A 13,295-nucleotide genomic window follows, 5' to 3' on the forward strand; every position below is an offset into this window, starting at 1 on the left:
AAAGGGGTCTCAGTGCAAGTGTCAGAAACCTCAGGAGAGGTTTGTGGAGTTATCCCAAAATTTTTTGATAAAAAATCCCAATCCAGACACCACCTAATACTTCGTGAACAGGCCAAGCAAATACCTCAAGCAGAGAAAGCAAATATGCTAAGGATAAAAGATTAATTAAACAAGTAATTAATTTTCTAAATTTTTGAAGTTAATCAAATTTGTTTGTATCTTTTATATAATTTAAACTTACTTTGTCCTTTGTATCTTTTAAAAGGAGCCGAAAAAAAAGAAAAAGAGATTAATAGAAAAAATTTAATTCGACGGTCCAGATTGTCACTGATCTCCGCCAATCCAATGGTTCATATTGTCTCCTGTCCTAGCCCATCTAATTTGAATCCAGCGGTGGAGATTGTCGCGTATCCTCGCCGATCTAATTTTAATCCAACGGTCGAGATTGTCGCGTAGCCCAGCCGCTCCAATTTCAATCCAACGGTTCAGATTGTCGCGTCAGCTCAAAGCTACCCTCTTTGAACTCAAAAACCTCGCCTTCAAAAACCCTCTCATTTTTCACTTTCCTCCTTCCCAAATATTTTCCGCAGCCCAAAATTCCAAACCCCAATTCCTGATTATATCTTTCCTCTCCGCTTTCGCAGCAATTCGATTCTGATCTTCATCAATGGTAAGTACTTTCTCGATCTGCATTTATCGTTGTATTTTCCATCTCTCGTCGTAGGTATATTTCGAATTTATTATGTATAGCCGATTAATGAACTTTTTTTTTGTGTTTTTGATTTGATTTTTTTGTCGTGTTTTCTTAGGCGCTGCCGAATCAGCAGACCGTGGATTATCCCAGTTTCAAGCTTGTAATTGTTGGTGACGGTGGAACTGGTAAAAATCTTATGTTTTTCCTCTGTTATTTGGGAAATTTTTTGTATGGTATTGTTCGATTGCTATGTTTCAGATTTTTTGTCTGTTTGATGATGTGATAAAGAATTTTTTTTTATGTATTTTTTTGGGATTTTAGTGAGTTTCTCTGAATAGTTTAGTTTGTTCTAGGGTTACTTGTTCGTATGGTTTAGGTTGTGTTTGGATGTGTGAAAGTCTTGAGATTTGAGCGGTTGAAATGATAGCTAGGGTTTGGATTTTTGAATTTAAGAAGGGTATTGGACAATGGGAAAAAGTCATTTTTAAGGTTATTTTTTGTGCTTGTCCATTTCTTCTTTATACATGACTTGAGTATTTTTGTGGGGTGACTCGGTGCTTTCTGTACTGTAGGGAAAACTACATTTGTGAAGAGGCATCTTACTGGTGAATTTGAGAAGAAATATGAACGTAAGTGATGGAAATGTACCCTCTTTTTGTGTTTCAGATTCAGGTTTGACGTGTTAACTTTTGAAGTTGTGGTGCTTTTTGCTGTGCTTGATCTGATAGCGTGTTACCATCTTTCTGTTTTGAATTGTAAATAGCAACTATTGGTGTGGAAGTTCATCCATTGGACTTCTTTACAAACTGTGGGAAGATTCGTTTCTATTGCTGGGATACAGCTGGACAGGAGAAATTTGGTGGGCTTCGGGATGGATACTAGTAAGTCCTGATCATTTGCTTAAAACATGTGTAGATACATTGCGTTTTTTGTGCATGATTTTATTAAATGAGTTCAGTGTTTTTTGTGGTTGAAATGTGATATTGGGGGAATTTTGATTCGTCTTGCTTCTTTTACAGCACATTGCTGATAGTTTGCGCACAAAGTGTTTAGTTGGTTGTTTACACTAATACATGCTGGTAAATTTTGTATTTGCCTAAGTTGTTGATTTTTGAAGATCCAAAATGATACCTTGTGAAGCAGAATCAGTGGGAACTGGGAACTGTGTATGGTAAATATAGTAGTTGAGAATCTAAATTTATTGGATGGTAGCTCTTAGTATCAGCTGCGTGGTTTTTCTCATTTATGTTTTTTTATTTCTTTGGTCTCCCAAGTGCTTTTGTCTGACACTTGCGATTTGTCTGCAGTATCCATGGACAGTGTGCTATAATCATGTTTGATGTAACAGCTCGATTGACGTACAAGAATGTTCCTACGTGGCACCGTGATCTTTGTCGGTATGTGCTAGATCCTTTTTCTTTTTATTTGAAATGATAGATAAAAGACTAGTTGAAATATTTATGAATTGTTTTCGGTTGGGGTCAATTGCAGGGTTTGCGAGAACATACCAATTGTACTTTGTGGAAACAAGGTTGATGTGAAGAATAGGCAAGTGAAGGCAAAGCAGGTTACCTTCCACCGCAAAAAGAACTTGCAGTACTATGAGATTTCAGCAAAGAGCAATTACAACTTTGAGAAGCCTTTCCTATATCTTGCAAGGAAACTCGCTGGGTGAGTGTTTACCTTGTGCAGATAGTTTGCACTCTTGAATTTCATGTTTAAACGTACTCAAAGATGGTTTAGCGATCAAGAATGCTCTGAAGGTTTTCACTGATTTTCTGAACTGTTTCAGGGACCCTAACTTGCATTTTGTCGAGTCCCCTGCCCTTTTACCCCCTGAAGTTCAGATTGACTTGGTTGCACAGCAACAGTAAGTGTTTTGTCTTTTCACATGCTCGTAGAGATGAAACAAGGAATTTGCTATTGCGCATTATACATGCATATAGATGTTGCTGCTCCATGACTGACATGCCAACTAATGCTGCAATTTTAACTTTCAGGCATGAGGCTGAGCTTGCTCAAGCTGCTGCTCAGCCACTCCCTGACGACGATGATGACACTTTCGAGTAAGGAGCGGTTGGATGGAGCTTGGAGTGCCTCTGTTATGGAATTTGTGGCATTTTTCATCGATAGGTTTCCTTGCCATCTATAGGTTTCCAGAATTTTGTCTCCATATTAGAAAGTATCGAGGGATTTTTCATCGATCAGTTTAGGAATTTTCAAACTTCCTGATGTTTCGCCTTGATTTGTTTGTGAGAAGGACCCGATGTGGTTAATCAGTTAAAGATACGGTGGACTATTGTTTGTATGAACTAAGACTGCATGCAGAATTTTAGTTTTTTCATGTATTAAGGGTGCATTTCGTCTTATAATTCAATTTTTGCGTGCGGGACCAACAATTTTGTTGTTTCTGGTCTTGGGGTTAAGCAGAACTTCACCTTGTTACCTGGTTTATGCTCGAGGGCTGTTGTATCATCCGGTGGTACGACATTTGTACTGAGGTTTTTTTCTGAATTCGACGTGGATAATGCTCGTTAGTATCACTACACACGCAGAATTGATAAAGTGCAAGTTGTATGGAGCAGCAATGACTAGTATTTTTGAAATATAGGAGGGGATGGCATGAAACCAGTCAATGCCAGCAGCTCAAGGGATGTAATTTTTTGGGTATTGTTCACGTTGGCCGTAATTTGTGTCGGAATTCCTTTTGCTCTCGCGGATGTGGATTATTTTGGTGTCTACAAGTTGTTGATTCCGGAATTGTTTCGGAATTGTTTCGATGTGAGCAATTTCTATGGTAGCTGAAAAGGAACCAAAGCCATCATGCTGCAAAAATCTTTGATTCAGAAGATTGTTGACAAAATATTGAAGCTTCATTTGTACTTGAGTGCACGTTAAAACCATTGAAAATATTCTCGACTTGAGTGCACATTGTATTCAAAATAAGTCCGAGCTTCAAAAATATTCAAAGCCAATCTGAAGACAAAATTTTCAAAAGTCGAGCTTCATTTGTGCTCTTCCAAGTACGAATGAAGAAACAGATGGCACATTAAAAATCTGTTTGCTTTTCCACCCGAGGGACTTAAGTCCCTCTTTGGACTGTAGGTGAAAAAAAATTTAAAGGTAGTGTCATAACATTTTCTTGGTCTAATTAGATCTGGATATCTACTAGTCCCTAACACAAGCTTTCTTAGGCTCCCCCTCTCCCTAAATTAGGATAGAGTAGGTTATACAATATATCGTTACTGCAAAAAAAAAAAAAAGAGAAAATAAATATAAGAACACTAAAATGGGAGGAAGGCAGTGCATTACTGCACAAACACTAAAATGGTAAATTCACACAAACACTAAAATGGTAAATTACATCACACGAGTACATCTAAATCTACAAATTCTTACTACTTTTTTTTTTTTTTTTTTTTTTTGTTGACGGAGTGGGGTGTCCGGGGTCAAGTCCGTAAAGGCGGCCCGACTAATCCCCACTCGGCCCGGCCCAGCGCCCCAACCAGACCTAGCACGTTAAATGCACGGCGAACTGATGTTGCTGCGGAGGTTCGACCCCAGGACCTAACGGTCCCGAGGAGGAGGCGCCAACCACCAGCCCATTCACGTGGGGGCTACAAATTCTTACTACTTGTTCTATTAGTTTTGACACAGGAAGACCACGTAATTTCTGTCAGTGTCATAGTGTGCAGCAGATAAATTGTGAAACATAATTTCTGAATTGGATTTATACTACCATAAGTATGACGCCCCTTTGAGACCCCGAAAAATGGACAAATTCCTTTTCTTAGGAACACATACAAGATTCGTCACTCCAAAAAGGATAATTGTAATCCCACCATTAACTACTACATATATGAATATTTATGAATTTTATAGTAATAGAAATACACATCCTACCTAGACAGAATTTGTAACTTGCTATCCTTTTACTTGATCGACTAATTGTTCTATGATGAAAAATTTTCGATTTTATAGTGAAAATGGATTAGTTTGATTTTGGTTAAAATTCCCTTTTATGAAAAAGGAACATAATAAAAAAGAATAATTGAAAGAATAAGTTCAATTGAAAATTTGTTATTCGTCTATCATTATATACGGTGCTAATAAAGATAAAATATAAAGTAAGAGGTATATAAAATAAAATCGATTTATCGTCTGTTGAAGTATTTTGAGAAATGCGTGGAAAAAAAGATGCGATCTGCCGAAGTCGTGCGGATGTAAAAATACTATTTGATTTCTGATTGTACTTGTTCTATGAGACATATCCTTCTTTTTTATTTCTGTTAGTGAAGAATTTGTCCAGTTTGGAGAGTTAACTTTACTAAAGGATTCATGAATTATCTGATTGTTGATTATGGAATCTTTTTCGTTTTTAGCCATTTTATGAAATTTCTAAGACTGGTCCTTTTTTTTTTTGCTGGGTAGAGATGAATACTATATGGTAGCGGTAGGCAATTCTTTGACCTTAAATCAAGATATTCAGGAAATACTAGAAATTATGATCAAGGATTCCTTTATCAACCGGCATCTACTTTTATTTCAAAAATACCTACTGAAACATTTTTCAAATACAAAAGTTCAATTTCTTCCCATGAATTGGTGAATTAGACAGTAATCCCACGAGCCTCTTGTCCATTCTCATTGAGGGGAGCAAAGTCAAATAGAAAAACTCACACTGGGTTTGAATTTGAATTCCATATTTGAAGTTGCGATCAGATCGATTCATTAAAAAGAATTGATTCAATACATTTCTTATGTACCTCCCTAAGCTGTGCTTGCATTTTTCATTGCACACGGCTTTCTCTATGTATACATCAGTTTTTTTTTTTTTTTTTTTTTTAGAAAAAACTTTAAATTACTTCGAAATAAATTAAGAAATTCCATGTAAGAATCATAGCATTTTGTGATTCGATGGTAAAACCCCTTTGATTCTCTACCAACCAATAATGTAGGACCATTAAAATGGTTAAAGCAAAATGTTTGAAGTTTAGATGCAGCATGGTAGTCTCTCTACCGCTATGTTAATAAGGATCAAGCAGCAAGTTATGTTTGATTGCCAGTATCTCCTCCATGTGTTACATCAAGTTTTCGGTAAGGAGTATGTTACCACAGGTCTCGTTTGTGGCACAGCGCTGCTTGGAAAGTCATTTTGTTTCAAAAAATTTTTACGTTTTTTATAAACACATTTTTCAATCACATTTTTTCAATCACCTTTTTATCTCACATGTATTAAATTGCTACAGTATATTTTTCCACAAAACCCTAAAAGATAGCAATCCAAATGGGCAAAGATTGTTGTCCTGATAAATCTGACCATAACCTTCAAAAGTTTCAGGCTCCACTACTTCAACTCCTTGCACATACTAAGCAGCTTGCATGGTTGTCTCTCTATGTTTATTAAGTACAGAAATAAGTTTAACTAGAGGTTTTTTTTATTATTTAATTTTACTGTTATTTCCCCTTGTTCGACTTGTAGCAGGCCACGTTCTAATTGTAGACAGCCTTTGATGTGCTATATGATCAAAACTGAACCTAGTTCCTTCTGTGGTGTTTCTTCATGTACGAGTGCTGTGCTTCCAGCTGTAGAGCCACAGAAAAATATCCAGAATTTTTATTTGAACAGTTTCACTTATGTCTTCTTCATGAACTACAGAGGAATGTGGCGCTTCTTGAAACTCTCCTGTCAAACGTGATAGCACACCAATATAACCATGATAGCAACATATCTCCACATCAGCCATCTTTATAGACGCACCCAAGCAAGCCCCTTAACATAAAAAGACAACTGTCATGTGAATCTTGGGTATAATATTTGTTCTAAATTGACAGTATTCACACGATTAAGTTTTGTCTCAGGACAAATGACATATAATAACATACAATTCAATCTTATCCCTTGTTTCTGGTTCCAGAAATTATAATCTTGTAATGGTTTTTAGACATATAAGACATTTTCCATTACCTTATTTTGGAATGTAAATCATAATGAATCAGAAACCAAAAAGAATCAAAAACCAATTTAAGGAAACAGTTTACTGAACAGAGTAATTGAGAAAAAGGAAGAAGAAAGCCTAACCAGTTGCAATATTTCTTGTTCAGTCAGCATCAGAACTACTATATTTAGATACAGCATTATCAAAGTTAATCTCAATTATTATTAGCAGTGTAAATCTGGACAAACCCAAGCAGACCAAAAGAAACACAAGTAAATCAGATACATTTACCAGCAACAACAAATTTGTCATAGTTTGCCTCATCAGTCGGACACGGAAGCCATATCACCTGATCATTTTTATGATGAGAAAAGGGGCGCAAGACTGTTAGAACCAGCATCATCTGTTTAAACCGTAGATAACAGGAATCAATGGACGCAAACTTCGCCCTGGAATACTTAGTGGACTACCCGTAACTCTGTCAATGTGGAAAGTGATATGCTACTGAAGTGAATGGAGCCAATCTGTGTTAAGTAATGTTGTATTGTTCGATCATAGTGAGAAAAATTAATCTTACACCAATGCTGGAGGCTTGTGACGTGACTTTTGGTCACAAACATCACATCACTGTCCCTTGCCAATGGGACTACCATTACCTGAAACAACTTTCCCACATCATCTGCAGATGAAAGAATTCATAACCACTAAGCTGGAGATCCCATCTAAATTAAAATGAATTATCTAATGAGGTTTTTCTGTTTCCTTTACCCTTCTTTCAATCAATAAATAAGGAAGGATACATGCACATCATCTAAAAGTATATGCAGATGAATGGCTGGGACAATCGATATACATTTCTCAACCACAACTTGGAAGTAGCAGCATTTACAGTAGAAAAGGGGAAGTTTAGAATATTTATCGTAGAGGAAATTTCAATCATTTAGCTTAACCAGCGACTGCATGATTTTTAAAGCACTGTCACAATTCTATCTTTTACCAAGAAATCTAGAGGGGTACCATGGAAAATTTTGAAAAATCTTGATCCAAAATCAAGTCATAAGCTCAGAAATGACAGTGCATTCTTCCAACAATGGTAAGTGCGGTACAACTGACCACCTCATTTCTATGTATTAAGTGATTCCAAGCATATGCGACATCCTCAACTAGCAGATTGGATGACTTCTTTTTCTTTTGCCTAAGAATCTTTTATCAACCAAAATATGATAATAATAATAAAGATAAAAATCAATAAAGCAAAGCAGCTTCTACATGGTTGTCCTCTCAATAGGCACCTGTTGGAAGGTATCATTCCTTCTGGCAAGCTCAACCCAAAGAAGAAGATTTTCTCAACAACTAAGCAAGAAAAAGGAAAAGTGACAGCAATTAGGAGTAACAATAAGAACAAAGGCCACAATATTTAAGAGAGCGAGATATGAGAAGCGACATGGTAATCAGTGAAAATCAAGGGCAGTTATGGGAAGTCTATACTGCATTGAAATATTGTTATGTGGTATTGCACTGATAGTTTAGAAAAGTGGTCGTAATTCTCACAAGCTTTGCAAGAGAACTACATTGTGATTTAGTGGATAAAAGCATGCAGACTGAAGCTAATTTCCAGAATTTACACATGCATGAAATTAGATTTGTTAAAATAGAAGGTGTTAAAAGAATTCAAAACAAAATGCAGATGCAACAGGTGGAGAAGAATATTGCATCAGTATGAGCAAATGCAACATTATGGCTGTTGGAGAAAAATATGTCAGCCATCAATCAGCTCTCTTGGCATAATAAAGTTGAAAAGAGCAAACAACTTCTAGAAATTGAGCAGCAGTAGCATGGACTTGCCATGATCTTATCTGCAAGAAAGTGGATGCAAGCAGTGTCCCACTGTATATGCCAAGGAAAAGGTGCAAAGCCCAAGGTCCCCAACATCATCTTTAAACCTTGGGAAGCAAGGGAAGCATGCTTCCAAAATTTGTCCCTGGAAAATGCAGGGGACTGATCAATAATGTCTTCAAAAAGGAACTTCACATGCTACTGCTAAATAGTATGGAAAGAATCAAACTCCAAACTAACATATCAGGAAATCTGAAATATCACTCATAATAAAAGTGATAGGTGTACTCCCACTCTAGAGTTCAAGCCAAATATTAAGCAATAAACTCCAATACTACACAATGGTTACAGGAGAAAAGGCAGTAACAACAATTCCACAGTAAATTTACAAATTGATGTAGCCATCCAATTAAAGAAAGTAACTATATTGGACCATTGCACCTTAAAATACGAAAACAGAAGCACAATCATAAACCAAGAAAACAAAATTACTTGGCTGGCTAATTCCAATTCAAACACATGATTATACCAACTTGACTTAAGCTGAACTGTTTGCTTGCCAGTAATTCTAGGCATTCTTCACACCAATAATTGCACGATTTTAACCACGGACATAAATATAATAAAATTGGTAAGAGGCAACTAAGTCATCAAATATCTGATTACTTATGCAATATTCGCAATTTTTGTTACATTCTTTGAAACTGCACAATGACAAGGAACAGAACAAATCAAAAGGAAAATGACAGTAGGAGCACTTATTTTCTTTGCAATATCCAATACATGCAGTCCTTCCTTTAGAAGAATCTCATATTTGATTTCAGAGCTACAAGAGACAATTGGAGAATTACAAACTTAACAGGGAGTACAAACTGTAACACAGCATTCTTACAATGTTTTGTGAATGGTCCTATTTAAAAACAAAATAATGAGCTGAATGATTATTATCTACAATTAGCACCAGTTTTACCAGAAAGTAGGCTCCTTATCTCCATCAAATGTTCATCATTTGATATATGGAGCATCATACGAAGATTTGTCAGCAATGTCTCCTGGTCCCAACTTAAGGGTCCAGAAGCATGCAATGCCTCTAAAGTACAGCGATAAGCATGCAACTCCAAGTTATGAATACTTGTTGCCACTTCTTCTTCCAAAGGAAGAGAAAGAGAACAACTTTCTTCCTTATCTGTTGAACCACAAAATGACTCCGCATCGCTACAAACACTATCTGTCACCTGAAAAGGAATCTGCGCCAAACGATAGGGAAACCGTCTCTGTCGCTCGCTATTGACACTACAACTACCAACAGAAGAAGCATCACTATCAAAATCACTGGATTCGGAATCCCTAGATTCTAAGCTTCTAGCTAAGTAAGATCCAGCAGCACCATCTAGATTTTCTCTTTTTCGTTCTTTATATCCAATCATTCTATTGTCAACGGAAGCACGCATGTTTATTTCACCCAGATTCTCTTTTGGAGAAGCAACAAGATCTACCTTTTCCACCAATGAGGGTGGAGCCACCTTTTGTTTCCTATAATCTTTCTCGACTAAGCCAAATCGGACCTGAGGAAATTTCTCAAGAAAGCCAAAAGATGGCTTCTCACCTGACTTGTGGCTATTGCGGAAAGGCCAATCATACCGAGAACGATTATTGGCGGAAAGGGCGGAAGTGCTTGATTTGTGGGAGTGGTGAGCACCAAGTTAGCAACTGTCCGAGGAGACGGTCACGCGGAGGTAGTATTCCGTAACTGGAGGGAGCTAAAACAAAACAAGCAAATGAAAGAGGGAACCGAACTAGTGGGCCAGCAAAAGCTTCTGCGTTAGGCACCCAAACAGTTCCGGACTCGTCTGAGGCAAATGAAGGTAAAAATTTCGAGGACGAAATTTCTTTAAGGGGGAGAGAGTGTGAGGACCCGTACTTTTCTTAATTGCACGTTTTCTGCATTTTCTTTATTAGAAAATTTTTCTAGATCAATTTTATGAGTAAATATCGTTTTTAAATGATTTTTCTAGTATCGGTTAGTTTTTCAGAAATTAAGAGCGTATATCGGACGTGGGACCCGCTAGTGCGAAAAATTCAGAAAATTTCGGCCAGTTAGGTTAAGTTTTGGATACTGGGTTTAATTTATCGGGTGTTATGAGATATTTAGAGGTACCAAGTGGATAGGTGTGAGAAAGACAAAAAAAAGTTAGGCATGACATTAATGAGAGGGACAAGTGTCATGAAACCATTGGATGGGGACTTTGACTAACTTTTCTTAACTTTACTAAACATCCATTTTGACCAAATGTTTCTTCATTTTTCACCTTGTTGGCTGAAATTTTGAGGAGAGAAAAGAGAGGAAATCCTTCATCTTGTACTTCAATCCCTTGCTCCAATCTTGATTTCTAACCATTAAAAGTGAAGATTACTCCATCAAAGTTACTTATTAAGGAGGATTAAAGCTTCTAGTGGAGTTGTTTTGGAAGAAAAATTCCTAAGTCATCACCTTTCTTGATATTTGAAGGTATCATGTCTAGCCATCCTTCCTTTTTTCTTGATTATGTTAAATTAATGACTTGTGATAGCTAAAGAGATGTTTTAGTGGAAAATTTCTGACTTGAATGCAAAAATTTCCAGTTAAGGTTTCATTTCCTCAATTCTTCCCGTTTCTGTTTGACCAGGTTAGAGGCCGAATTGGCCTTAGTACAAAACATCAAAGTTGTAGAGAATGATGTTTTATAGTTACCTGTAAAGTTTCAGCTCAATCTGAGCTCGGTAGCCTGTGAAAATACCGAAATACCCCTGCTACCCTGTTTCTATCCGAGAATAATAATCAGATTTGGTAATTGGGTAGTTTGACTGGGAATACTACCGATTTGGTTGTTGATGTCTTTTTAAGAATCATATCCTTGTATCTTAGCTTTCAAATGGCTTTGGAATCACTGGAATTCGAGTTTTATATGCTGAGATAATTCGGAAATACCCAGACTGGTCTAGGTAGGAGTTCAGCGAACAGGGTTGTCTTTTCACCCAATCTGACCGTGACTTTTCACCATGATCCTTACTGAATTAGATTTTGGCCAAAACATGAAAGTTGTATCCAATGGTATAAACTAGTATCCTGTAAAATTTCAGCTTGATCCGACCACTGTAGTATGTGAAATGACCGAAATACCATTGACTGTCCATGAAACCTGTTTCGCGCCCAGAATTCTGTTTTTGTGTAGTTTTCCATTTTTGATCATGAAAATGCAGGATTTGGCCATGGAGGTCTTCATAAGAAATTTAGGGTTGGGTCTTAGCTTCGAAACACCATAAGATACACTTCAATCGGACTTCGGTAGCCTGAATTATTGCTGTTTAACAATTGTGCGGTTAGCCAACCTGTTTGTGAGTTTCTGGTTTCATATATGTCAATTTTGACCTAGTTTCACTACAAACTGGACTGAGTGGCCTTCTTCAACATTTTATCCCTATTTGTTAGCTTCGAAACGGTGTGTCTTGCACCTTCATCCGATAATCGTAGCGCCAATGGTGCCAAAACCGTAAAATGGTGTCAAAAACTGTTTTTATCCGGAAATGTTTCTAGCTTGATTTTTGTATTTATTTTTGTATTTACATGACTTTAAGCCTAGTGAATGGCTTTTGGACATGAGATTATTCTATATGAGATGTTGGGACTGTTTTGAGGAAAATAATGAAGCCATTAATGGCTGGAAAATAGGTAAACACAAAGGACATGCCGTCCGTTTATCTTCTTGTAATGTGAGCAAGTTAAAGTAATTTGGCGAATGTATTTTGTGACGAATTGGATGTATTTACTGAAAATGTTACCGGCTCTTTCAAAAGGTGGCCGAGGGCTAAATTTCTATTTGAACCTGTATATTTCCGCTTGGCAAATAAAATGATCATTTTACTATTCGAAAACCTAATACCTCATTGGGTTGAAATTCCAAACGTTTACTTACTGTTTACCAAAATATAGAGGTTGACCTAGGGTTCTCTCGGCCACAAGTGAATAACTTTTAAGTGAAGTTTTAAGAGTGAAAGGGAGATAGTTTTGCCACTTTTCATGATTTTCATCAAGGCATAGAGTCTATTGATTTTGAGCTACATAAACAATTCCGGAAACAATACTTCTTAGCTTACCTTATTGGATTTTGATTTGTCGTTGGTTAAAGTGTTTTCTGCCGGAAATTTCATAACCTTTTTGAGTTTGGTTTCGCGGTTGGTTTATGAACCCTAGTAATTTCCGTCCAAGGATCCATATGCTCTTTTGACACTTTAAAAGTCATTTTATACGTTTACTCGCGAGTAGTTGGGTAATCCTTGATTTCATCTAAACCATGCTAGATGGATTGTAATGTGTTCTTTGTTTACTTTTAGGTTTCATTGGTGATTGAGAAGTGGACGTTATTTTGCGTGTATAGGTGAGTGTTCCTTGTTTGTTATGTTTCATGACTATATGGCTGGTATGAATGATTGATAATATGTTAAATGCTTTCAATGATTGTTAAAACGAGTCTTCTAGGCAAGTGTGTACTTTATCGCACTCGGCCTAGATGATTGTGAAAATTTTAATGATTCAATGATTGAAATGTTATTTGTGCATGAATGTAAGCCTTTTGGCTGAACTGGCCACTGCCCCTTGTTACCGGTCGTCTCGAGCCAGAAGCGGACTCGGTCGGGCGATTAGGGACCTGGGTGAACGTTTTGGTATACTCGAGTATTACCTTGTAGGTTGGTGGAGGTTGGTGGAGCCTGGTGAATGAATGAATGAACGAATGAATGAATGAGGGTTTTATTTATATACAAATGTATTTTCAAATGATTGAAGGTAT

At 36.9% G+C, this 13,295-nt stretch overlaps 3 protein-coding genes across 3 annotated transcripts; 1 reads left to right on the forward strand and 2 right to left on the reverse strand.

The window, feature by feature from the left end:
• The first annotated feature begins 559 nt into the window (after window positions 1–559).
• On the forward strand, window positions 560–3,071 carry LOC113758098 (GTP-binding nuclear protein Ran-3). Its single transcript, XM_027301128.1, has 8 exons — window positions 560–670; window positions 810–879; window positions 1,267–1,323; window positions 1,458–1,575; window positions 2,002–2,091; window positions 2,186–2,365; window positions 2,487–2,564; window positions 2,695–3,071. The coding sequence occupies exons 1-8, from the start codon at window positions 668–670 to the stop codon at window positions 2,762–2,764; spliced, it is 666 nt and encodes a 221-aa protein (XP_027156929.1). The 5' UTR covers window positions 560–667; the 3' UTR covers window positions 2,765–3,071.
• A 2,861-nt stretch (window positions 3,072–5,932) lies between these two features.
• Window positions 5,933–10,020, reverse strand: LOC113758097. The gene is made up of 5 exons (XM_027301127.1): window positions 9,966–10,020; window positions 8,479–8,614; window positions 7,104–7,312; window positions 6,925–6,982; window positions 5,933–6,467 (listed from the first exon to the last, which is right to left on the reverse strand). The coding sequence occupies exons 3-5, from the start codon at window positions 7,284–7,286 to the stop codon at window positions 6,256–6,258; spliced, it is 453 nt and encodes a 150-aa protein (XP_027156928.1). The 5' UTR covers window positions 7,287–7,312; window positions 8,479–8,614; window positions 9,966–10,020; the 3' UTR covers window positions 5,933–6,255.
• On the reverse strand, window positions 9,201–10,034 carry LOC113758099 (the record flags this gene model as incomplete). Its single annotated transcript, XM_027301131.1, has 1 exon — window positions 9,201–10,034. A coding segment is annotated over one exon (621 nt), but the record flags the coding sequence as incomplete, so codon positions are not given.
• Between the last annotated feature and the right edge of the window lie 3,261 nt (window positions 10,035–13,295).

Source organism: Coffea eugenioides, unplaced genomic scaffold (genome assembly GCF_003713205.1).
Source record: "Coffea eugenioides isolate CCC68of unplaced genomic scaffold, Ceug_1.0 ScVebR1_360;HRSCAF=1025, whole genome shotgun sequence".
Taxonomy (NCBI): domain Eukaryota; kingdom Viridiplantae; phylum Streptophyta; class Magnoliopsida; order Gentianales; family Rubiaceae; genus Coffea; species Coffea eugenioides.